General features: G+C 37.5%; 1 protein-coding gene across 1 annotated transcript in view; it reads right to left on the bottom strand.

The window, feature by feature from the left end:
- The window catches only part of itpr2 (inositol 1,4,5-trisphosphate receptor, type 2), an 86950-nt gene that overhangs the window by 24692 nt on the left and 34293 nt on the right, over positions 1–27965 (bottom strand). The window contains exons 27-45 of the mRNA XM_039650394.2: positions 27358–27447; positions 27102–27227; positions 26818–26940; positions 26206–26406; positions 25648–25890; positions 24615–24740; positions 24323–24451; positions 24073–24193; positions 23079–23257; positions 22527–22669; positions 21051–21159; positions 5230–5332; positions 4957–5144; positions 4694–4874; positions 2285–2529; positions 1813–2013; positions 1529–1639; positions 1243–1338; positions 948–1064 (exon numbers count right to left, since the gene is read on the bottom strand). Coding sequence (XP_039506328.2) covers positions 948–1064; positions 1243–1338; positions 1529–1639; positions 1813–2013; positions 2285–2529; positions 4694–4874; positions 4957–5144; positions 5230–5332; positions 21051–21159; positions 22527–22669; positions 23079–23257; positions 24073–24193; positions 24323–24451; positions 24615–24740; positions 25648–25890; positions 26206–26406; positions 26818–26940; positions 27102–27227; positions 27358–27447 — 2832 coding nt within the window. The remainder of the gene's footprint in view (positions 1–947; positions 1065–1242; positions 1339–1528; positions 1640–1812; positions 2014–2284; positions 2530–4693; positions 4875–4956; positions 5145–5229; positions 5333–21050; positions 21160–22526; positions 22670–23078; positions 23258–24072; positions 24194–24322; positions 24452–24614; positions 24741–25647; positions 25891–26205; positions 26407–26817; positions 26941–27101; positions 27228–27357; positions 27448–27965) is intronic.

Below are 27965 nucleotides of genomic sequence, written 5' to 3'. Positions count from 1 at the left end.
AAATGTCACAAATAACAGAAAAAAGCACATATGTCAGAGCATGTCAGAATACCTCCAGGACCCAGAAAACACCTCAGACCACAGTGGGTTAAGGGAGTGAAACGACATGAAGGCGAGTAATTAATGAAATAATTTTTAAGCGAACTATCCTTTTAACCCTTCCACAGAGGGATTTTTTTAAATGGCGAAAAGCATGTTGATGGCCATGAACTATTCACCAACTTTCAATTAGGGATGCACGATATATCGGCCAGCATATCGGTATCGGCCCATATATGTTAATTTTTAATGTCATCGTTATCGGCCTGGTAAGAAAATGTGGCCGATATATTAAAGACGATAAATAATGTATTATTCCCTTCAGCTGAGACACTGAGGCATTGTTTATGTTTTTGAATTTCTTGAAATATGATTGAAATCTCTTCAAAAAATGAAAATACGGTTCGGTACAACATGTGCAGCGCAAAACTGTCATATTGGCTATAAACTATAATGAGAACATCATTATAATTGTGCGCTTGGGACATGGATTTAATTGTGAGACTTTTGGTATTTGTAATCAGGCTCTCAAAATTAGATAAAAATTTGGATTCAAGTTTATCGGCCGATATATCGGTTACCGGCTTTCAAATATAAAGAATTATCGGTTATCGGTATCGGCTAAAATTTTTAAATAATATCTAATCCTCCGTTATCTTCAGTAGGTTTGTGATTTTTACAGATATTGCAAAATGTTCTATCACTAAATGTTATTTTGTGTTTAACATCTTCATTATTAAGTAGCCTTAATCTGCACCAATCAATGTCATTAACCCTGATTAGTTATCATAGCCTACTAAATATTCTATTTTAAAGGTTTAACAAAGCAAAATGTACGTTTTTTCGTCAGTACCCCTTACGTAAACACAGAGCTGCTAGGTAGCTCTCATTAAACATCTAAATCTTACCTGATGGGCCAGGATGAAGATGTTGTGGCCAACATCTTTAGGGTTGATCTGATCTGATGTCTCTTGATCAATCTCACTCTCTTCTCCTTGAACGTAAGCCTCCTTTATCACATCAACCTGTAGATGTGACATCACGACATTACTGCATTGATGGCACAGAACAGACATGCTTTGGCTGATAACAGATGATCTAAACCATATTTATTGATTGCACAACAGTTCATTCAGGTACTAAGAATGCTCCTATACATTCTCATCCAACAGCAACAATATTGTTTGATACTGATTCGCTCACCAATTCATTGGGTCTCATCTTGTACAGGATCTTCTCCGCATTCTCACTGTCATGACGACTCTCCATGATGGCCAAGAGAAGTTTAGATGCATTGTTCTGATTGTTAATTGTAAAGAAAAGAGCCTTTTTAAAACAAATTACTGTGAAGTTAAGAATATTCACACATTTTTCTGCTGGTGCCAAGTGTATTTGTTTTTACATGCCAAATCAAAAATTTGCAATGCTTGTTATATGTAAAATTGCCTCCATATTCAAACTACGTGATTAACTGCAAACAAACAAGTACCTTCAGCTCCAGTACAAGGTCAAGTCGGTTCTTTCCCAACGGATCAATTGGATTCACAATGAGCGCGATGATGATGTCAATGCCGTTTGACTCATGCCTTGCTATGCATGACTGTGGAGGAGGAAATACACAATCTATGATACCAAACTATTATTTATCAAGTCTTACACTTATTTTGCATCTTTAATAAAGCTAGAAATAAATTAATTTTGGTATCAAATCTAACACTTGGACTATGTGGATTTGTACCCATTTTCCAATGAGGATTATGTTTCAATCAATACCTGGTTTTCATGGCAAGGACCCTGGCAGTACTCTGTGATGGTCTCGAGCGTCTGTATGACCAGGTCTACGTTCCTCTCATTAATGTAGAGCCCCAGCAGTCCCAGTCCTCCTGTCGTGCTGCCACAGATACAGTCAAGAAACTGCAACGTCTCACACACCAGGTTATAATTGGTTTTGTTGCTCTGATCTCGCAGAAAGTTCTGTATACAAGAGAACAGAAAGATTTGGACTAATAACTCAAGTCGAGTGGCAGCAATTGTATGGGTCCCTTGAGATGTTTATCTGCACAACAGAAAATGTTTACTTATCTAACATCAAGGTGCTTTTTGTTCTCACAATGGAAAAGCACTAATTTAAAGGAAGCGTCACTGGGTTTCATTTCTAAGCACACTGGAATGGTTTTCAGTCAAACAAATTAAAGCTGAGAATAAATTGGACGAATAAAAATGATAGAAGATTTGCATCACCAACCTGCAAGTCCCTGTTATGATTCTCACAGAGCAACTGAAGGAAGCGAAGGATGGGTTTCATGATGATGATGGCCTGGCTCATCTGGGTCTCCTCCACCACTTCCTCCATCCCGTCCACTCCCGACCCAATCGGCTCCATCTCGGAGTCCAGTTCCCGGCGATAAATGCTGTAGGCCTTTGATGTGACCGAGGAGGCATCTTTAAGCTGACCCCGCATCTCTTCTCTGAGGTGCAAGGAGTCTCGAACTTCATAAGACAAGAAAGAGTGAACTTCGGATTATTAAATTGTTGCGGAATCCGTGTTATTTTAGTATCGTTTAGCAATTGTTCAATTTTTTAAACAAAATTTAAATGTGATTTTTTATTACTTTTTTTTAAATATATTTCTATTTAGCTTCCATTTCTATTTGCTACAGTTATATTTTTTTAATAATTTTTGTAGATTATTTAGTTTTAGTTATTAGCCAAGGAAAGATTTCTAACTTTCGTTTAGGTTTTTTAAGTTTAAGTTAAGTATTTCATTAAATATTTAGATTTTATTTTAGCTGCATTTCAATAACTGAAAAAAGATTTTGAATAGATTTCGTTTTAGTTCACTGTAACAACATTGTACGGGATGCAATATTAATGAACATTTGCGAAACATTATTCAAAAGTCAATTCAAATCTAAAATCTATCATCCATTGATAAAATAGAATTTATTAATATCACAATATCACAGTGTTTTCAAACAAATCATTTGAGGAATTGACGTCACTAGTTGACAGTCTCTTGTTGACCTAGTGTATAACAATGAATTTTAAGTGCCAAACTAAATGCAAATCTTTAAACGTAAAAACTTTATGTGCAAATGTGGATTGCTAAATTTAAGCTTAAACTGAAAACCCGATTTTGATAGCCTTAAGTGGTAAGAAACAGCCAACAATGTATATACTGTATATCTTCAATAAATGACAAGTTCTTGCACAATATACTGATTAAGTTCTCTTCAGCATGCTAGAGAATTGATATGCCAATTCAACGTCATCCAAAGTCGTAGGTACTCCTTTTGAAAGAAATTTTTTGGATATATATTAAGGTACATTTGAATATTATTATTCAAAATTGTCAAAAACATTTCTCCTTATCAAACAATCATGTCTTGTGCACTACACTGTTTGACTAGGCGAATTTCATATCTTTCCTCTCTCGATGAGAAGTGTTAACTAACACCCAGCTTTTTAACAGCAGGCCTTTGATAAAGTGCCAGCTACCCCTCACATGACCTCATGTGACAAGATATGGAGCACAGTAGATGAAATGGGGACAGATACTATTCATATGCCTGATTGTCCCTTCATTTACGCTGCTTCAGGCTGCAACTGCAATCACATGATTAGCTACTGTATGCATTAAGGCACACTTGTTTGTGATAAACAGGCTATTCACAAGGCCAATGATATACTTCTAGTTCAGACATACCACATCATTTAGAGAGTCTGGGCCATTCTTTTTAGGTCTAAACATGATAAAGCAGAACACTGCAATTAGGACACATCTCTATTTTCAGCAAGAGACTAAAAGTGATTCCTAAAGGTTTATTTTTAGGCTTTTAGACATCACACCTGGTTTGTGGTCTTTTGGGGCCTTCCTTTGTTGGAGATACATTTCCACCCAGGCACCAGAGTTAGAAAAACAGCAAAAAAAATATTTTATTTTCAGTAATTAAAAGTAAGTTTATGTGCTGTAACATGGTGTGGTAAACCCATGCTGGGAAAAACTGGGAAAACACCATTAGCCTCTCATTCACTGATCTGCTCACATGCTCTGATAATAACACCTTTGTAGGATTATAGATTATTTGAATCATTGGTAAAAAACCCTAAATCTGTTAAATCCGATTCTGTTGCATAGAACCAAATATAGAATAAGAAAATTATATTTAATATTAATATGTTTTCTGTTCCATTGGTGGTGTATTTTTTAATTTAGTATCATTAAAGTGTATAATATAACTACAGCAAATTTAAAATAGAAATAAAAAGTAGAATCCTTTTAAAGATTTTTCATCCCAGAATTTTCTTTCAGACCATTTATCAACCTTGTACTGAAATAAATAAATCTGTTATCCATGGCAAATCTCTGATCTCATTTACAGTATTTTAATATGAAGCATAAACTTCTGAAAACATACAAATAAATATTCCCGAGTCAATCTCAAAATGAAAAGCAAAATATAATGTAAGAAACTAAATGAAAAAAAAAATTATATTTAATTATTTATATTTAAATTTTAAAAACTAAATTAAATTTAATTTAAATTTATTTATATTTATATAGTATATTTTAATAATTTCCTTAAAGCATCATATTGACCTTCCATGGTCTTAAAAAAAAACTTTTTTCTAATGAAAGAAAGTGAAAGTATACCTTTCTTATATCTGATTCCAGAGCCTTCTCCTTCCTCTTCTCTCTTCCTGCAGCTCAGCTCAAACATGTTGACTGACACACTAGAGCGGATCTCTTTCTGAGCCTGCTCCATACGGTCATAGAAGACCTTGAAGAACTTCTCAGACTTCTTCTGCTTATGCAGTTGATTGTAGAAAGAGTTCTGCAGGGACACATGAAGGAAATTACATCATCTGGATCTTGTGGATGCCATGTTGTGAATGTGTAACATTATGTTTATATACCTGAATCTGTGTATTCCCTCCTCTCAGCAGCGCAATGCCCAGCAGAATGCTTTCCTCAAATATACGGTCATTCTTAGTGCTGACGATGAGGTCAATGACCAGCTCGGACGCTCCCACATTATCCAGCGCACACTGGATGTCTGCTACGCTAGTGCCTGGCTTATCAGAGTCCTGCCCGGGAGAGCCACCTATACACACAGAAACACACTGTTGAGTCAGGGTGTATACGGTGAGCGGACAGTGCTTCTTCTAATGGTCAACTGTGTACCAAACCTCCAGAGGAAGAACTGCTCCCGCTGCTGTAATCCAGGGCTTTAATGTGGGGCCGCTGGTTGCCAAAGTAGTGTGTAAGGAGACTCTTCCTCAGTGTGGTACCCTGATGACACAACAGAGAAAGGCAGATGAGTCATTCTAAAAAAGTTTCATGTTATATATATATATATATATATATATATATATGTGTGTGTGTGTGTGTGTGTGTGGGATTTAAATTTATCCCCCCCCTCAAAGTGGTGGTCGACCGATAAATTGATAGCATTTAGCATTTTAAAAATATTGGCATCGGCCGATAAATTTTCTGATTGGCCGATGTGTTGGAAGCGGGACTTTTATTTTGACGGCGCTGCAGACATTTATTTTGATGGGTGGCGCTGAGAACACCAGCACCTGAAAAGAGAACGCAGCGCCTGATCAGTGATCACACAGCACTCACTCACATTCTCCGTCTTCGTTAGTTTACGATCTCGGTCAGTCATATCTAATACTTTGTTTTAGAACTGGGGGCTTCAGAACTGGTAATCAAATAAAGTAAATGGTATGTGAAAAAGTTATATTATTAGTAAAAGAAAAGGCAAACAATCAGCCTAAAATACTTTCTCATTTCCTATAGCTGCCGCAGCCTCTCTGTAATCACCATTCAACTCAACGGTGTTAAAACTTCATCTGATTGGTTACACCTCACGAGTAATAGCCTATCAACACTTGCGAGACAGTTGCAGGTCCGCTGGGCAATGGGGCAATGGAGTGGGAATAAACATCACAATTTGATTATCTGTTTCAATGTTGACAATCAGAGTTAGTGTTCCAGTCACACCACTGAGAATGGCCGAAGTTGCATATACAGTGTTACACTCAATTGAGGCTAAAACAAGGGGGTTTTATTTGGTTACTCGCTCACTCTTGAGTTATTTCAATGTTAAAGTAGTTCACTTTTAAAAAAAAACATTCCAGGATTTTTCTCCATATAATGGACTTCACTGGTAACCAAACGGTTCAAGGTCCAAAAGACAGTTTCAGTGCAAACTGCAAACTGTTCAAAGGGCTTTAAACGATTCCAGACGATGAATAAGGGTCTTATCAAGCAAAACGATCGCTCATTTAAAAAAAAAAAAAAAAAAAAAAAACAAGTTTAAGTTTTATAAGCTCAAATGCTCGCCTTGCTCTGTTCTCTGATGCATGTTCGTGACTCTCCTGTTTGAACTTGTTCATCAAAATGAACAAATCTTTTTTCGTGTCATTTGGTTCAGTCAACGAACGAAATGAACGAATTGACTAGGGAAAAGATTCGTTCATTTTGATGAACGAGTTCGAACCAAGAGGGCGCTAGACAGCCTGCTCAAGGACTGCACTGCGTTGACAATGAATACAAAAATTAACAATAATTTTTTGGCTTTAATATCTCGAAAAGATTCATCTTTCCCGTAGCGTAAGCTAACTTACGCAATACGGGAGAACTCAGTATTTTTGAGAGTGTGAAGAAGGGAGTGTTTCATTTCACATGGGAGAATTTTTACATAACTAGTATAAAGTGTAGTAATTGCTGTAATTATGGCAGAAGTGTAGCGAAACCTCAGGGAGGCAGGGGTAGACAGCGAGTGCTGAAGGTAGAGAGCAGACGGCTGCCTTGAAAATCTGTTTCCCAGTAGGAGAGAAACTGAACGTGTGAAAAAGACACAGGGTGGGGGGTGGGGGGGGAGTGGCTGGCATAGAGACCAAGAGCGAGCGAGAGCTAGATCAACACAGACATAGAGATAGAGAGAGAGAGAGAGAGAGAGAGAGAGAGAGAGAGAGAGTGTTACGTAACACCTGGTGGCGGCTTGCTGAGAGATCACGAGGAAGACACGGCGGAAAGGGCGAGATGGTTTACTGATTGTCTCTCCCTTCCTTTGTCTCCTGGCCGAATGCTTTTTATTTTCTTTGTATCCTTCTTGCCTGTCTCATTCTCTTGCTTTTATACATCTAGTTGGGAATGGTTGCAGCAATTTTTCTGTGTTTTTGAGTTTGGAGAGAGAAAGACTATGTTCACATGGTCACTGTTTAATTCATTTAATTATCAACAGGTGTGACTCTCGGTGTGTCTTCATCATCATCCAACAGCTTATAGGTTCAAATGGCTCAAATATCAATTATGTGAAAGTAGTGTGAAATATCAAAGATGACCCCTTTCATTACACCAGAAATTCATAATTGACATGACATTTCAGAAAGGAGTCCCAAAAAATAAATAAATAAATGAAAACATTTAAAAATAATAATAATAATAAATTAATAAAACAATGAAATTATAAAATAAAAAATAATAAAGAACAAAAACAATAAAAGTAACAAAATAAGAAAATAAAAACAAATGAAGAAACTAAAACAATTAAAAAAATCTATAAATGAAAAACAATTCAATAAAAACTATGAAAAAAAGTAAAAAAAAAAAAAAATATATATATATATATATATATATATATATATATATATATATATCTAGACCATTTCACAAGATGTAAACAACACTGGTCCAGAAGCACTTCCTGTTTCAGTTTGTAACTGTTTTCTTTATTTCACATGTAAAGAAAACATCTTAAAGATGTTTGTTTAACTTTTTGATTCAGTTTTAAATGTTCTGTTGGTTGTATTTTATCCCAGGTTTTATGTAGTGTTAAAAAACTGAAACAGGAAGTGCTTCTGGACCAGTGTTGTTTACATCTTGTGAAATGGTCTATAAACAAATTTCAGGTCATCAATATGTTAGTTTACATTTAAATCATACAGTATTTCACTTTTTGGCTTAATCTACTAAAAATATTGTGAACAAATTCTACACATTGTTGATTTAAATCCCAGATTGACAATGTTCCTCCCACAAATACTAGCTAACAGCAAATCATGGTTCTTGAATCCCCTGTGAGCATCAAGAAACAAGTAATGTGGCAGACAAGCCATGACATTTTACTCACTTTACCCTTCTACACTGTTGCACAGGAGGATAATGAAACCAGGGTGGCTGACTGTGTGGCCATGCATGTGCTGACACAAGACTGACAAACTGCCACAGAGGGAAGACACTTTTCTCTCTCACTCTTGACAAACACGTGTTGTTGCTGTTCCCACTCTCTCAGTAAACACCCATCAGCAGTCAGCACAGACTGTGTCTGCTTCAACTGTCTGGACAAACCATCACACACATACATTTGGTTTCGCTATCTTAGTGGGGGACTCTCCATAGGCGTAACGATTTGTATACTTTTATACGAACTGTATATTCTATCCCCTAACGCTAACCCATCACATAAAACGTTCAGCATTTTTACATTTTCAAGAAAACTACATTTAGTATGTTTATTAATCCATTTCCCTTGACACGAAGACACACAGTATTATTCTCCCCATATGTTGGTTTCAAACTTACTTTGAACAGTTTTGGTGACAACTGACTTTGGTGAGACATTTCTCACAATATCTTTTGTGTTCCACAGAAGAAACTAAGTCATATAGGTTTGGAACGAAGTAAGGATAACAATGTGAGAGTAAGCGATGACAAAATTCCAGGGAGAATCATCCCTTTAGGTTTCAGACATAAGCCATAATTAACCATTTATGTCAATGCAGGGCCTCTTCATGTCATGTCCTGCTCCTGTTCACTGTAATTGGACATGCTTTCCTAGAAGCTGCTTTCTTTCTAACAAAATCAGCTGTAAGGGGGGAGTTTAGAGTCTCCTGATGCTGCAGTCTTTCTTGGACTTCTGCAGAGGACTTGATAGGAAGACAGAGGAGAACAGTGAGAGATGAAGGTAGCAGTGCCAGCCTGACTCATCCGTCTGCTGCTGCATGTAAAAAAAAAAAAAAAAAAAAAAAAAGCCTGCGCAGGTGAAGTGAGAACAAAAGAGAGGGAGACAGCGAGCAAGAAAAAAAAAAAGGCAGATAGGGGGAGGAGGCTGAAGTAAAGATGGAGGGATAGATAAAGCAGTGGGGAGTAAGAAACAGACAGCCTGACTTTTTTTTAAATGTGCACGGGCACGCCACACTGCGGCTGGCCGGGCTAAGCCTGGGATGCTTCAGCAAGCTTAAAAAAAAAGCCCTCCGCTGTTGTCTTGCAGGTAACTGTGAACTTCGGATTGAGGGATCAAGAGAACGAGAGATAGAGATAGAGAGAGGAAGAGAAAGAGAGCTCTGTGCTGCGGGTCTTAGGCCTCACAGAACACCCAGAGTCATTCCACCTCTCATTACGACACATGGAGCTCTGCTCTAAACTTACAGCTGCCACACTTCCTTTTACAAGTTTTGGACGTTTAAAAATGGATCTTACAATATACAGTAAAAATAATGATAATAAAAAAATAATAATAATAATTAAAAAAAAAAATATATATATATATATATATATATATATATATATATAATTTTATATTTATATATATATAAATATTATAAAATATTATACAATATTATAAAATATTATTATAAATATTATATAATATAAATATATATATAAAATTTTATATTTCTTTATATACATTTATATACACACACACACACACACAGACACACAATTTTGTATTAAGGGTCATGTGACACTGAATTTAGAAAATTTAAAAATGTAAAAAATATATCCAAATACTATATTCAAATAGAAAACTGTTTTAAACAATATTTGTATATTTCAATATTTCACATTATTACTGTTTTACTAAATTTTTTGATCAAAGCAAAGTAAATGCAGCCTAATTTGCAGCCTAACATTTCTAGAGGGTGCTAAATTTATAATAAAGTCTGTGGCAGGTTCCCTGCTAATTTAAGCCAAGGAAGTCATTTTAGGTTTTAACCTTTAAAACAGTTCTGTAAACATCACCCACAATACAAACGGCCTTCGGAAAACTTCATTGGCACTGTAAAGTTAATAGACTGAATCCTTGCACTGTCATTTAAGCGCGGAAGGAGGACTATGACTTTGGATGGAACAGATTAACACTTAAAGTCTCATTGAGCAGTCTAGACATGAACACCATGGTTACATCTTATCAGAGTTGAGAACTGGTATAACAGAAACCATGGAAGTGGGAAAGAATGAGTGAGAAAAAGATACTAGTTTTAGGGACCCTTTGTATCCTTTTTGAAGCTTGAAAGCTTACAAGTATGCAAAAGCACATTAAAGTAGGGTCGGAAAATGAGGGTACCCGGTGGAGTCTTCTGCTGTTTTAGACCATCCGCCTCAAGGTTGTGCGTGTTGTGGCTTTGCTGCATACCTCGGTTGTAACAAGTGGTTATTTCAGTCAAAGTTGCTCTTCTATCAGCTTGAATCAGTCAGCCCATTGTCCTCTGACCTCTAGCATCAACAAGGCATTTTCACCCACAGGACTACCACAAAGTGGATGTTTTTCCCTTTTCACACCATTCTTTGTAAACCCTAGAAATGGTTGTGTGTGAAAATCACAGTAACTGAGCAGATTGTGAAATACTCAGACACCAACAACCATGCCACGCTCAAAATTGCTTAAATCACCTTTCTTTCCCATTCTGACATTCAGTTTGGAGTTCAGGAGATTGTCTTGACCAGGACCACACCCCTAAATGCATTGAAGCAAGTGCCATGTGATTGGTTGGTTAGATAATTGCATTAATGAGAAATTGAACCGGTGTTCCTAATAATCCTTTAGGTGAGTGTATATGTTCTGTGTTTATGTATATATAAGGTAAAAAATACCCCAGGAAATCAATTCCAGGAAGCAAATGCTTCCCCTTAATGGAAAAGTTAATTTCTGAGCCTTATATAAAAGTGGTCCACATGACTCATGCACTATTGCACATAATTACTTTGTAAGTTTGTAAGTCTTCTGAAGCCAAAATGTAAGTCATTAGTCACTTAATAGGTCTGTTCATTATACTGGAACGATTCATTCTTTTGAGCTGTATCTTTTCTTTGAAAGAGTTTATCTGGTTCACAAAACTGATCTGAGAGATCCGTTCATAATTGTTTCACTTTAAGAACATTTCAAGATCTTGCTGCATCTTGATCATAATCTACGCTGGCTTTGGTTCTGGCCATAAAACCCAACGCTACTCTATAATGTCAATCTCCCATTGCATTTAATCTTCTCACAGTGAAGACTCTTAACTCACAGTTCCTGTAAGCATCCGCCCAGTCTAGTGGCCTGACCCCTTTGCGATTGGTCCAGACGTCTCTTATGACCCGCTGTCAGTGGCAGCAGTGTTCAATGTGGCTCTCCTCATAAACAGTGCCACTAGGAGCAAAACAAATTAGTCTTGCATGTGAGAGCAATTGGATAGATTGTTGATTTGCAAGCAGGGCCAAGACAAACAGCAGGGACGAAAACAACCATTGCTGAAGATGACCGACCCTGGTGTCGTTCGGAAGTGGGGCATGTGATCGGCTAACATCATTAGGGGCACAGGACGTGTTTGTCAGACGCACTGTATACCGTCAGCGACTAACCCGTGGAAGCTTGGGCCTTGTTTTCGGACACACCCGAACCCTCAGAACCCACCAAAGTGAACATTTACACACATATTAACACGCAATGTTATACAAACAGTACTCGCATTCATAGATGCTTATAGTCTCATGCACAATTAATCTGCATGATGAATCCACTTCAAATTTAAAAGCAAAGGACTGACAAACTGCCAACATTAAACAATGGCCGAGACAAAGGCTATATACGTCACTGCTCTGTTCCAATTTCTAAATCTAACCAACAACGCCAACCCTACGTCAATTTTCATGGATTCCCAACTGAATTGAGTATAAGCAAGAACTGGATTAAAACTTTAAAATAAAACAAGGTAGCACGTTTGTTTGCAGCCGGCACTTTAGTGAATCAGACTAATTTACCGGGGATGCCGTATAAATAAACTTAGTGTAGTCCGTCATCAGTTCGCCAGCGAGATCGGTGATTCAATGGAATTGGCAGTGCACAAAGATCACTGAATCCGGAAGTCCTACGTATCAGCGTGATAATCCCCTATTGCGCGAGTTCAGCGTTCAGTGTGAAAGTTAGCAGCCCTGATGTTGTCTAATAAGTAATCGGTAATTGCAGTCATTCGTGGAATTATCAACTTTTCGTGAGTTGTACTTCAAAACCCTCGGCACAGTGTGGATGAACACGATGTTTGAGGAAACTGTGAGGCTGTCAGTTGCCGTGCCGGTGTGATGCTGGCTTTCAGAAGCACAGATTATTCTTTTTGGAAGTATGACCAACATAAGAACTGTCACCGGAAAATGTCATCTTAACTAGTAAGAAACATCCACTTTTGTTCTGGTTCTGACATTGCAGTAAACCGCTCTGATTAAATCTAACAATTGCTTATTTATCATATCAAGCAAAACCGTGCTTGTTAATGTTAACAACGTGAGCAAGCATTGTGTGACTACATCTATGTGTCCTTGTTTTCGCATGGGTCTTGTTGCAGTCTCTTTTTTTTCTGTAGCTACTCCGAAGTCTGAAAGAAAGTCTTTTGCATTTACAAAGGGTGAATCTGTTGTCACTGGTGATTGTCGTTTGAAACTTTCTGGATCCGCCATCATATCAAGTGCTGTGTGAAAAGGCTATAAATCTCCACCTCCAACATCCTCACACGCAATATAGCTTATAATAGCCAAGAGTCTTCTTTAAGTGTACAGATGTGACGTAATGACGCAAAGACATGCTTGAATCTCCCAGTACCACTGGAATTAAAAACATTATTACAAGCTTACCGTTGTGAATCAAACTAGGGCAAACAGAGAGTTTTGAACACTGGCGGGTAATGTATTTTCTCAAATATGTATTTTGGATAATTTAGAACCCCAAAAAAGTTACGGACTGCAGCTTTAATGTCTTGAAGGTAAATATTGTAATAATGGTATGGCAAGTAGGTTCGGGTATTGTGTCCTAAGCAAATTCCACTGGCCTTGCTCTGATAAATTTTCGTATAAATTTTTTTATAAAATCGTCTGAGTAACAACTACGGTGTCTTCCGATGAAGTTTTTTTGACTATGCAGCACAAACTAACATAAATGCACATCAATAAAGAACAAGATGTACTGTAAGCAGCTGAGTACATGCTGATCCTAAAGTTAGTCCCTTCACTGAAGCTCACTGCTACTGCATTCCGTGGATCATCTATAGGCGTGTTTTTCTGACTTTTCTGAGCTGTACAGCATGTGCTGGCTTATTTCCATGGTGACCACACACCTCATGTACCATCCTTGATGACTTATTTAAGTGGGCAACCTCATGAATATTGAACACAAACTTGCAAACAGATTGAACACTTTTCAACAAGAGATAATATATTAAAGATACACTCAGCTCTGAATATAAAAATATGGAAGAAGAACACTAATTAAAATTCTCAGTATTTTTCTAATCAAATGTTAGTGAAAAGTTGAATAGAAAATGTAATTTCTTAATCATTGTCACGCTTCAGTTTAGGGTCCAATTCTCACTATTGACTAACTATTAACTACAGCTTTTGCCTCAATAAACTCGTAATTACTGCTTATTAATAGTTAGATAGTAGTCATTAAGTTTAGGCGTTTGGTATGATTAAGGCAGGGGCATTGCTAGACCCTTTTTACTGAGGCATGAACCTTCAACATTTCGCCTTGGTACATGTAGGCTATCCTCAACTTGCATTCCGACAATACGACAAAGAGGTATCACTGTGTTAATGAATAGTGTGTGAATCCCGTTTTCCAGATCTAATTTAATTACCACGGATTTCATCGATAACGTTAGCTTGATAACTGCTAAAAGAATGCATGTTGATCTCTTCTAATATGGCCAGGGGCACGGGAACTATCTTTCACGGGTTTATAAACAAAACGCAATATTTATGAAGAAATCAGTCATATTTAAATCAGTATACCATCAATAATGTAAGTGTGCTGCAAACCTTCCCTCTTATTAAAGGGTAACTAAACCCCTGGTCAGAGCCTGACTCCGCCCACTGGCAATATTTAAAAAAAAATGCTGAAAAAGTGGGCAGACCCCAGCGGAGATAGAGGGGACGAAATAGATGGTAAAACACTCTATCCTGATCGTTTTTAATACTCGCAATTCCAACTCCTGACTCCCTACAGTGGTTTTGACGAAACAAGCTGGTTTTTATACTGCCAAGGAAGGGCGTAGCTCGCGTCGTGAGCTGAAACCTGCGTACGTCACGAAGTGCGGAACATCCAATAGGAAAATTCAACTGCAGTAGCCACCGTTCAACATGAAGAGGGCAGCAAGATGCTTTTATACCATATTTTGTAGAAGTAAAACACTTTATACACAAATGTCAAAAAAGTTACTCGAATCAATGACTGGTATTAATAAAGATCCAGATCCATTAACTAAAAAAAGTTGGCTTAGTGTTTAGTTACTCTTTAATTTAATTTGATTTTACATTGTTTTCGTTCTCAAAACGGGATAGCATGGTTTGAATCCTCTTGGATCTGGATTGACGCACACCAGAGTCTAGACTTTTCGCAAAAATGGCATCAAAATGAACAAAAATGGCCCCAAAATTCAAGTCATAAGGGCAAAACATGCCCCAATAATCAGTTCCTGGTTTTTACATTTAGCAGGAGTGCTGATAGATCCCTGAATTTATTGCAAATATGATATTGAGATTATAGAAAAGTTCAAACAATTAGTAATAAGTGACTTATATTTTAGACGCAGTAGTCTGTTTTTGTTCCTTCAACGAAAGTAGTTCCAAAAGCAACATCACATTGCACGTCTTAAGCACCATGTTTCGTTCATGAATGAATCAACGTTCTGAATCAATTGATTTGAATGATTCAATGACTATTGGTGGCTTTCCGCTGTAAGCTAGACATTTTTTACATTTATTTTATTACTTTAAGTTTATTTAAATTCATTTAGATCAAAATAAAATGTAAACTTGCACTGATTAAGTTAATGTTGTCAGTAATTGTTTAAAGTGAGAATAGTTTATAGTGAAAATTGGACCATAAACTAAAGTGTGACCAACGTTACTTTATTCTACATTTTTCAAAAACAGTTCAGCTTATGTTGAATTCCAGACTTTCAATATGGTCTCAATCTTAAATGTCCCCAACTGTAGGTCCCAGTACAGAAGTTAAATGTGTTGTGAACACATTTCATATAGATTTTAAATGCCAACTGTAGCAGCAGGAACGCTGCATCCTGCTTTATTTCACTTTAAGAACTGTGAGAACAAGTCTGCTGGCATATGGCATTGGCAAGACCCTGGGGTTAAACGTGTGTGTGTGTGTGTGTGTGTGTGTGTGTGTGTGTGTGTGTGTAGGCTTTGGTCTAAGAGCTCTGAATGCTCTGGTCGGATTTGTGTGTGGGTTGAAACAGTCGTATTTCATTGCAGTCATCAGGAAGACATGCTAGCACGGAGCTAGTGTATGAGCTGCGTTTTAGAGCATGTACGTGTCCCACCCCCAGTCCAGTGGTCTGTGTGTGTGTGTGTATGTGCATCTGCATGTGTGTGAGGGGTTTAACCGTGTGAGGTCGGTAATCTGAAAAGCTGCTTTGCCTCCGGGCGGTAGTGTGAAACTTGGCTGGAGAGAGATACAGGCAGGATGAGAGAGAGAGAGAGAGAGAGAAGCATAGGCTGTTATGTAACAGGGCTTTTCTTTCCTTTGTCAACAAACAGGAGAGACCTGTACACACACACAAAGTTAGTCACCAAATACTGGCATGAGAGAGTTTACTTCAAGGGCACGCCTGACTCGTGAGAAGTGAGGTATTACTCTATACAAACACACACCAGAACATGCCGCGGTTAATGTTTTGTAACAAGAGCTGGACAAAAAGTCTTGGAAAAGAGGGAAAAGTATGCGCTAAAGAAAATAACTGGCCTGGATGTCTTAAAGAGGGGTTTTTACATGTACCCCGAGCCACAAACACTCACAGATTTTTCAATTTCTGCAAAAACATGAACCCTGTGTGGTGCCTCTATTACTGCCTTTTCCATGGAAATGGTCCTGGTGCCCGTGCTCGAGTTTGTCCAGAGGGATTTATGTCCAAGCCTGCGTTTTTATTGACGTAACTGACTGTTAGAACACAACCTGCCAGTGCAACATAGTACAGTACATCCAAGTCTTTTTTTTTTTGAGAACTTGCTTTTTTGAACACCAAAAGCGCAACTCTTATTCAGAGCTGAGTCTGCAAAGCGTCAAGATGGACGCCATTGATAGTGTTGCCTTGCCAGAAAAACATAAATCTGAGTCCAAGGACGTTAACAGCTCTGAGTTGAACGTCACGGGTTGTCTTCTCAAAACTATGGTAATTATGACATAGCGTGAATGCAACATAATCTTGTTGTTATGGTTTAGGAGGAAATGTAAAAGCTGTTTGTTTGAAACACTCCGCAACTGTGAGTCTACAAATCTGCACATCCTCATGGAACACGCTAATGATGCGCGATGTCTGCATGAGCGAAGGTATTGAAATATATGTTGACAAGCAGGTTGGACATCCTATCTTTAATAATAATAATAATAATAATAATTCATGCCATTTATAGCGCTTTTCTCTGCACTCAAAGCGCTTTACATAGAAGGGGGAATCTCCTCAACCACCGGTTGCCGGCAGCCATATTGTGCCAGAACGCCCACCACACACGAGCTTACTGGTGTAGAGGAGACAGTGATGAAGCCAATTGGTATATGGGGATTATTAGGAGGCCATGATGTACAGGCCACAGGGCAAATTTGACCAGGATGCCGGGGTTACACCCCTACTCTTTCGAAAGACATCTTGAGATTTTTTTGTGACCACAGAGAGTCAGGGCCTCGGTTTAACGTCTCATCCGAAGGACGGTGCTCTTTGACAGTATAGTGTCCCCATTACTATACTGGGGCGTTAGGACCCACACAGACCACAGGGTGAGCGGTGTGCCCCCCTACTGGCCTCACTAACACCTCTTCCAGCAGCAACCTGGCTTTCTCAGAAGGTCTCCCATCCAGGTACTAACCAGGTTCAGCCCCGCTTAGCTTCAATGGGCAACCAGTCTGATATGGCTGCTAGCAATTCTTTGCATTCGAACCGACAACGTTTCTTTGGCCCAAATACTTCCACAGAAGATATACAGAATTGTTTTTAATATTTAGACGACTTCTTATATTGATTGCTATCAAAAAGTGTTTATGAAAAACATTGCCTATCCTAGCTTTAATTATCATTGCGAGGGCAGTGTAAGTTAACGTTTATGATTACGTATAAGAGGGCACTTAATAAAAAAAAAAGTTCATTTTTGATTTCATGAGGACTTTAATTTGTATAGGGGTGGTGATGGCGCAGTGGATGAGACACATGCCTTTGGTGTGAGAGACCCGGGTTCGAATCCACCCACTGTGAGACACCAATGTGTCCCTGAGCAAGACATTTAACCCCTAGTTGCTCCAGAGGCGTGCGACCTCTGACATATATAGCAATTGTTAGTCGCTTTGGATTTGGAGTCGCGCTCTCTCTCTGGAACCACAAGAAACTACACACAATGGGTCTCATTCATGAAACACAAGCAGAACGAATTTTTGTGTAAATCGTGTGTAAAGCGGTTCTTGCGTAAATTTTTGGATTCATTAAAATGTTCGAATTTTCCAAATGTTAGTTGGTACGCAAGAAATCAACACCTGCTCCCAGCAACGCGTAAATAGTGCGCATTAATAAGGCTGCATTAATTCGCCTTAATCGTGTACATATTTAAACAACATTTTGAAAAAATATTTTATATAGTAATTACATACGTTTTTTCTTTTTACTTTTATTATGAGACCCAGTAATAGCAGATCTGGTGATCGATGGCGGTCCTTCTCCAGTTTGAATACGATTTTTCCGAAGTGAACTAATTCGTTTTTTGCTGTCAAGCTTAATGTCGAACCATTTTCTTGTTAGATTAACAGATGAAACTCCGTTAACTGCATCTGTAGAAATGCTGCCAAGCTTCCTTTTTTAGGACCTGATAGGCCAATGAACGCTTGAAAATAAAATGTGACGTTTTGAATGGACTTCTGATAATAAAACTTCAATTTTTGCATCCGAGAACTCTTTTTTGTTATTATATGCCTATATATAGATGTCAGTCGGATGTAATGGGCGGGATTTATGGTAATTGAAAATGAACGTGCACGCTCATCCCATTTACGACTGGTTGGAATTCATTAACACACACACACTTCACTATCACATCTGACGTTTACGAAGTATTTCAGGAGAAGAGTTTTCGGGAAAGTCTCTTTACGCGCAAATCACTCTCATATTTACGAATGTTTCATGAATGAGGCCCAATCATTCTATAGTGTCAAAAACAGTATAGATACACTGCGATTTGAAGCTTTGTTGTCTGCCTTCTCTGCTTTGACCGTTTGGCCATTACCGCATCTCTAAAACAACAGCAGAAAACAACAGCATCTGCTTGACATTTTGAACATTGTGTGCTGCCACATGCTCATGTTCACCTCACCACGTTGATAAAAGTGAACATTTGAGAGAGAGAGAGAGCAAGAAAGGCCAATTATATGTTCATGAGTCATGACCTGCTGCTCAGCAAACAAATCACTAAGTCACTGGTGAGAGTGATAGAAAGAAATAAAACGAGAATGGCTTCTAGCTAATACAAGCAAAATTCAACCAAAAATCAAAGATTTAAAGAAAAACACGGAGATAAACAAGTGGTAAATGAAGGGAGAGACCGAGCGAGTGAGCAAGAGCGAGAACATGATGAGCCACGTGAGTTTGGCTCAGACACTGCAGGCCGGTTACGTAAACACCCCCCACTCTGTCGCCTCATGGACTCAGCAGACACCGCACCTCTCCAATCCCTCCGCCTGCTGCTGCGCCACGCTTTTTCTCTTCCCTCACATGGCTTCTCACATGCTCCCCTCCCTCCCTTCTTCTTTCCCCTCGCTCACCCTCCTACTCTCTCTCTCCCCGGGGAGCCTGCGTGAAACTGCAGCACCCCTCTCAGGGCGGGAAGAACACGGCAAAACAGCTCAACCCCATGGAGAACGAGCAATCCAAAATAAACAAACACATACTGACGTGGAATTATGCACACAATCGTTTTTGTGATGGAGAAATGGAACAAATATGAGTTGCTTTTAATCTTGTCACAAGTATGAATTGAGCTGGTTGACGGCACTATTGTGTTCCGTAGAGCTGCTTTATGGCAACGAAGGAGTTTTGTAAATTCGTCTGTTTCACAAAAGCATTGTGAGTCCAAGTTAAATGAGAAGACCATTGCTCACCAATGTTCTCTTAGCTTACAATACTTCTGGAAAATGCGGCCTAGAACTGAGGCAACATTGAACTAACTCTAGCTGAATAACAACACTATTGTCTTCTGTAGAGCTGCTTATAGCTGAACTGAACTTGTTTCATAATTTATGAACTTTTCACAGTTATTGAACTGAACAGAACCAACACAGAACCGTCTTGAGCTGAATAATAATACTTTTGTCTTTTTTGAGCTGCTTTTTGAATTGAATTGATCTCATATTTAATGAAATTTGCATCTTTGACTCTGTTATTTTGCCATTTATCACACTGAAATAAACTGTATAATGCGCTATACACATACAAGTCGTGTATGTTAAGTAAAGTCACCTTTATCTATATAGTGCTTTATACAATACAGATTGTTTCAAAGCAGCTTTACAGTGACAAACAGGAAAAAAACAGAATCTAATTCTGCTGTAAAACAGCTCAAAAAAGGTCAAAAGTGTCAGTATTCAGCTCAAGCCAGTTCAATGCGGATTTAGTTTAGTTAATGAAACGTAATGAAAGTTGAATCAGCTGAAATGTTACATTAAAGACATTCCACAACTAACTGTGATGTCAAAATGTTTATGATGCAGCAGCTGGGAATAAATCTGCTTTTCCTGTCCTTTATTCCGTCCTCTTCCTGATTTTTCTCTGGCTCTCTCTTTCTTTCCCCATGTGCAAGGCTGCAGTCAGCTCTCTGCAGTATTGATTTGTGATGCTGGGTGAATTGGCTACCTGCTCCAACACTATGAGTGTGTCCTCATGTGCCTTTGCTTATGTAACAGCGCGGGACTCTTTCTCCGCTGAATGCTGATTAACTGTCTGGAGCTTTAGGACTCCCAGCATTCACCCCGCCAAAGATGCCAACGACACTGCAGAGGCCCGAGAGCTGTGCTTCACTTCACTTGCCGGCATATGCGCGCACACACACACACACACACACACACTTGCACTCTGGGAGGGGTCATCGGGTTCACAGTTTTTGGCACTAGCGCCCTCTTCTGGTGGTTGTTGGTATGGCATCAACAATCCCTAGAGGCATTATGAGATCACAGGTGGCACGTGCATATTTGATGTGTGCTACACAACCCGATCCGCTACTTGTTGGTCGCATTAGAAACCCATTTCTACACTATTAGTCAAAAGTATTTTCATTTTTGAAAGAAGTCTATTCTAAATGTCTTTCACGCGTCCTTGCTGAACAAAAGCTTTTTATTTGTATTTTTAAGAACTTTCTTGAACAGTAAATCAACATATTAGCATGATTTCTAATGTGACACTGAAGACTGCTGAAAATTAAGCTTTGCTATCACAGGAATAAATTACATTTTAAAATCTATTAAAATAGAAAACAGCCATTTCTGAATTGTAATAATATTTCCCAATTCTTTCCAAAAAAAAAAACCCCTTCATAATTATGCCAAACTTTTGATCGGCTGTGTGTATTTTATACACTCTGTGAACAAGAGGAGTCGTAATTTTGGTTCAAGACTAATATATCTTATTCATGAAGTAGGCTAAAAGGGGGAATATAAAAAGCTGAAATTAGGTTATGGAAATGTTTTCATCACACTTACCTTCTCCTCGAGTGTCTCCTTCCTATCTAGCATCTCTCGCAGTGTCTGCAGGATCTTAATACACAACTTCTCCTCTTTCTCCATCAGTTTCTTGGTGTGTTTGATAAGCCTGCGAGAATATATAGAATCATATTTAACAATACCAAACTGGCCACCTGACCATCATCCACTACAAATGTTTATGAATTTAACTGTAATAACTACATTTTCAGTTTTCAACTCATTTGACCTCATACACCTAGCATATTATTCTTCATGTTTAGTGGAGTAATAATGGCTAGGATTGCATTGTGATTTAAGACAGTTATTTTGTTGTAGTATGTGTCAGTAGTAAGGTCTTATCCAATCTGACTGTGATTAAAAATCAAGAACTGCTGCAACGTCTCCAAGATGCTTGAAGAAACCTATCTGTGACTATCACATATTATCAGGGACTGCATTCAAGTATTTCAATTGTTTTAGCACAACAAATTTCCAAAAGTCACGTAATTTCAATAAATATAACGCCCGAAAATCAGGAAACAGGAAATATGTTTTATGTCTTAGCCGTGTAGACGTATATAAGTGCACCTCAAACACAGACCTACTGTGATTTTAGAGGTGTATCTTGCTCAGACACAGATAATTGCTTTTATAAGGCACTCAGAACCCCAGGCACAATCACAACAAATACATTATAGCTTATATATGATGTTGCTGGTATACCATTCACAGCAGAAGCAGGTCTGACACATACAAACATAAGAATGTTTTCAATTCTACTTAAAACTAGTCTAGTCTCCAATACTTAATCCATTAATCCATCAACTGCCATTTTTAAACACGCTGTTCTCCAGCCTTTAATTAAAAATACTAATTTGAAATCAAATGAACTCAAAAAATGTATTGTCTGATGTTAAAAAGTATGTTTTTATAATGTAACCTTCTCCAACTTGGTCAGTTTAAGGATAATTCAAGCAATTTTATAGTATTTATTTGAAAGCATTAAAACAGATTCATGTCTATCCTTGTATTATTCTAGTTGAGATTGATATGGGATTTTAAAAATTAATTAGTAATTAAAAGTAATTAAATACTTTTAAAGAGAGCAATTAGTACAGTAATCTAATTACACTGTTGAAGAGGGTAATTAGTAACTAATTTTTTAGAGTAACTTATCCAACACTGATTACACTGTATCTTTTTGTATGTTTTTCTACAAATTATACAGCACATTGGTCAACTCCCCATTGTTTTTAATTGTGATTTATAACTAAATTACCTTACCTTACCTTAATCCCATTTTTATAGGCAAAACATACAACAATCAGTTGTTTAGGATGTTGGTGATATAATGTTTGGAAATATAGCAGAAATTCTCATGGACCTATAATGTCATACTTAAGGCTATTTTTAACACTGTCACTGGACCCGTTTAATATATTCATTGTGGATGACGCACAGCTTTAATTTGTTTGATGTGGGTGTGTGTCTCACTTTGACATGAAGGCTCCATCCTCACTGCGGAGCTGAGCAGACTCTGGAAACAGCATCTCTGGGCTGTGCAGCACGTCGACTAATACAGAGAACTCTGCTTGTACCCGTGGACTAAACTGCTCTTCCAGAAAAGCAACGACTCCCTGAAACACATAAATCAAATCAAAAATAGTAATCCATTTAAGACAGAAGCCTCTTTTTTCCACATAGACAAGGTTTTTAACACAATCCGATCTTTTGGATGCCATGGACCCCTAAATATGAAATTACTGTAATGTATTTATTTTACTCAATGTTTTATTTGATTCCATTTCCTTGTTTAATATTATTATTTTTATTTATTTATTTTAACAATTTAGTTTGGAGATGAATGTGGGATACCTCAAGGGTCCGTTTTGGGACCAAATCTGTTTTCATTATACATGTTTCGAATTGGTGCTATCTTTCAAAAACACAGAGTATCATTCCATTCCGATTGGTCAGTTGCCTTTAGAAAACTACACAGATGAGGGTGTTTAACCGGTGACCTTTTTGATGTGAAGGTGACGTTACCTGTAGTTTCTCAATGATCTTGTAATCATGGGCCCCAAAGGGCTCCTTGCGGGGACGGCCACGAGCTGACAGCTTCCAGTCCTTCACTGCACGCTGCACCATGCTGGTGTGTGTCTTCAGCGACAGGGCGTTAACTTGACCGTCTAGGTCCACTGGAATGGGGATGGCCCGACTCTTGGCTGGGAAGGGATAGGACAGTGTTTACAAATGTACACATTTCCAGACTACAATACATTTGTAACCCTATTATAAATGAATGAAAAAACCTTTATGCCTTATCTGAGGGAAACGCATGTTTAAAAATGTTAAATGGAATAAAAAAAATTAAAATCTGATTTTTTGGGTACGTTTTATAGTATGATTTTTAGATTATTTAAGGCAAGAGTTCAGATACATTTCTTATTCATCCATTATTTATTTATTTTGCAGGTTGAATGCTTTTTGTGAGCTGTACTTTGTGGATAATGTTATTATCCTCACAAATACTGTACGAAAATGAGTATGTGAAGAAAATTAGCAAGTAAAATAGTTAGACTTAACTATGCAGAATTAACTACTTAACCCAAGATGAAGTGTAAAGTAAAATGGGAACAAGATATCCCAACATTTCTTAACCTAGAGTTTAAAACTAAACTGGCTTCACAACTGTTAGTGTGAAAAGTCTATTTGACTTAATTTATTTACCAAGATTTATCTCATAATTATTTGTTTATGTATTCATCTTCACTAAATATTTACTAAATTCTCAAAGTTTAACATTTGAAATAGTTTTCTTTCTATAAAATATATATTTTGAAAATCTAATGAAGGATTGCCAATATTTAAAAACATGTCAAAAAGATGAATTAGCAGGAAGCAGTTTTAGTCATGTTGAAGATACCAGGTTTGACCATACATTAAAAATAGCATTTTACGGACAAACCAAAACCCCCTGTAATATTGGCGGCCTTATATTTGAGTTAACAGACACGTGTCTGTAAGAAATTAAACTTACCGACATCATTAAGGGTTTTAATGCAACCCTCAATGTTAGTCTTCTGCAGGGAGTTAAGCCAGGTGCAGTTGTAGAGTCTGCAAGCGGACTGCAGCACTTTAATGAAAGTTGCTTGATGGGCCTGACAAAGAGATCCAGTATGATTTGATAAGTATCACCATATTAATATGACTGATTCATAGAGTAGAAATGCGTCAGACGAATGAGACACGTTGTGGTCCAACTCATGGATTAAAATTTCTCGCTCTACCTGAAGGTTTGAATTGCTGACAGAGAACTGGGAGCCGAAGAAGCCCTTGACGATGGCCATGATGGTGTCAGTGACGTATTTTTCGAGGCATGTGTCAGCATGCTTCCTGTCTGTGGGGCTGTTAGACACCTACAACAACAACATCATCACAGATCAGGATGCTTATTTCCCACATAGCAGTCACAAATCAGTACAGATGATCTAACCAGGTCTTCAACCCAGTATGTCATATATATATATCGTATTGCAAGGGAGGGAAAGAGAAAGAGAGAGTTGGTGTCATTTAACCTACCCTGGCCATGTCTACAAGGAAACTGTCGAAGAGTTTCCAAATGTGATTGCTGGTGTAGATCTCCTTCATCTCCACCTCAGTGTCCACATAGCAGTGGTTCACGAAATTTACATATGCTATTTTCACCTGCAAAAGAGGAAAAAACAATGCTCAAAAAGGCTAGCTGATGTCACTTACAAAACAATGGATTTAAATAGTATTATCATACTGTACATATACGTGTATATGTAATCTTTACAGTACCATGGTATCCAATGGCCCCAAAACACGTTTTAATTGTAAATAAACATGTTTTTTCTTTTAAACAACATTTTTTATAATTATTTAATTGCCTGTTATTTTATATTATTCAACAACATTCATACATTTTAAATGTGTGGGCAAAAATATACATACGCAACTGTTTAAAAGTTTGGGGTTGATAAGATTTTAATGTTTTTGAAAAAAGACTCTTATGTCCACCAAAGCTGCATTAATTTGATCAAAAATAAAGTAAAAACAGTAGTATTTTTCCTATTGTAATATATCATCCCACATGATACTTCAGAAATCATTCCAATATGCCCATGAAACATTTCTTGTCATCATCATCCTCATCATCATTAATGCTAAAAACAGTTGTACTGCTTAAAATTTTGTAGATTATTTGAAAACAAAAGTAAAAAACATTTTTTTAAACAAAAATATTTTGCTTTTGAACAAAAGTAATAATTCTTCTTTAAAATCATACTGACCAGGAACTTTTAAACTGTAGTGTATTTTTTTTTAACTTCTGTATATCAATGCATTATGGTATTTCCATATTTCCATACCATCACTGTGCCCTTTTTCTAAATGTCAACTTCCTACTGTACATGTTCTTAAGAGTGTTTAACTTGGGGTGGACTGTAAAGGTGCAAGCATTAATTTTGTTTTCCATAATTAGACAAATATCATTAGATAACTTATAAAGTGCATAAACAACAACATGTACAACAGCTCCGTCAGTTTTCAAGAGAACATTCAGATCGGCATAATGTTCATGTTCTGTTACCTTTGGAATGCAGCTGTCATGCGTGACCACTTTGACAATATCATCAAGTGGCAGAAGTGAGTTGCACTTGAGCTCGGTATCAACATTCTTGCCCTCGGTGCAGGCTGCCAGCAGCTCAACCAGAGTGATGTGGTACGCCAGAGCCCCGTTCTCATCCCGCTCAGAAGACATCATATTTTGCAGTGCCGGAAAAGAGGCACGGTCATTATAGAAGACCAACACGTCTTCTCCTCCATTCACCAGCTACCGTCCAAAACAAACACATTGTCTTCTTTATCACCAAGAACACTATATAAATTCACTTTCATGTGAATGGAAGCATTTTTTGACAATAAGTGGAGAGGAATACAAGAATGAATGTATGGATAACTATCACAAAATACACATTTTAAAGAAAAGTTATTCAAAACACACTGAAAAAAATCAAAAAACAAAAACTATAAATAATAAATAGTATAAATAGTGTAAAAAAAACAATTATAGTCTTGATGTGTGTTGATGTTTTGAATCTGAAATGGGCATATCTCCATGGAGCATTAAATTCAAAGTCCATCTCACCTCATTCATGATTTTGCACTGACATTCCTTCACATATTTGCCATCAGCTTTGACGATGGTTTGGAGGAAGCAGAGATACTCCACGTGACGGCCGTGGGTCTCAATGCAGTGCACAAAGTGATGAACCACGCGGTCGCTTATTTCATTGCACAGGTGGTAGTTGTTCCTGAAGATGTAGCACATTGTCTTGGCCTCCAGAAGCTGAGCGAAGTGAAGACAGAATCAAATAACATATTCTCAGAATTCCCTTTCAACACCAAATCATCTATTATTAATTGCAAGGATATGTACTGCTCATAAAGGGATAGTTCACCCAAAAATGAAAATTCAGTCATCATTTCACACTCAAGTTGTTCCAAACTTGTCCTTTCTTCTGCAGAACACGAAAGATGATATTTTGAAGAATATCGATAAATAAACAGTTGATGGGCCCCATTGACTTCCATAGTACAGGGGAAAAAAATACTATGGAAGTCAATGGTGCCCCACAACTGCTTGGTTGTGAACATTCTTCAAAATACATACATGTTCTGAACAATTTGAGGGTGAGTAAATGATGACAGAATCTTCACATTTTAGTAGGTGACTAACTCATGTCCTGGTGAAACGCACCCCGGGTGTGAGGAAGAGGTTGAGATGTTTGTGCAGCAGTGCCTGGTTGTGAGGGTTGTCTCTGCAGAAGTACTGAAGGAAAGTGTGGGCTAGAGTCATGATCTCACCCATCTTTTCATCCACCTGAAGATGGAACAGCAAGAATTTGAAAGCATAAGGATCCCGAAATGATAATCTCCAAATCTAGAGTGATTGTACCCCTTTCTGAACTCATTCGTTAGTGCATGGATGTGGAATCCATCAAAAACTGAACTGGTCTCATGATTCAAGGACTGTTCACTCACATTCTCATAGGGGATCTGGAGCAGGTCCAGTACCACAGTGTGAGCTCCCATGTTCTTCAGGAGCCTCTGCTGCTGCATGCGAATCTTCTTAGCAGGAGAGCAGAGTTTACTGAGACTCAGCAGGATCTATGTCACACCAGACACAAAACCATGCATTTAGAGGGAATTCTGCTGTGTGTGCGGCTATTAGCATTGCCAATGTGTAATATATAAGACTTGAACTCTTTGGGAAACACTGAGAGGAAAAAGTTCCCACCTCTTTCACAATTTTGTAGTTGTTGGCTTTGTTACTGTCTATTTGAGGTTTATTGCTCCCATCCTGCACTGGGCTCAAGATACCTGCTTCCTGTAAACCAGAAATTACACACAGTCAGGTGACATCGGCCATAATGATTTTCTATGACCGATAGTGATACAGATTATTCTCATACATATTACTGTATTCACATAACAGATATTCAGAACTATTTAACTCTTTTTTCTCCTTCAGAGACATTGAACTATTATTTAGAGTATTTATTCATATTTTAAATAAGTATTCATTCATATTTTTAGAATACCTATATTTTCAGTTTTTTATTTTATATTTAGTTTAAGTAATTTTGTGCTTTTGCCATTTTTATTCGTTTTTTAATATTTCTAAGCTTTCATTAATCTTTATTAATATTTTAGATATTTATTCATATTTTATGTTTTAGTTTTAGCAGTTGAAGTATTTCAACTTAAATAATAAACAGAAATGTTTACTGAAATAAAATTCATTTTATTTTTATTTTTACAATTAATTAAGTTTAAGAAATTTTGTTATGCTCTTTTGTCATTTCTGTTAGTTTAAAAAATATGTATATTTGAATTTAGATTTAT

Source organism: Pimephales promelas, chromosome 10, assembly GCF_988280905.1.
Source record: "Pimephales promelas chromosome 10, fPimPro1.hap1.1, whole genome shotgun sequence".
Classification (NCBI taxonomy): domain Eukaryota; kingdom Metazoa; phylum Chordata; class Actinopteri; order Cypriniformes; family Leuciscidae; genus Pimephales; species Pimephales promelas.
The sequence above is the reverse complement of the archived record's forward strand: the minus strand, read 5'-3'. Positions and strand labels throughout refer to the sequence as shown.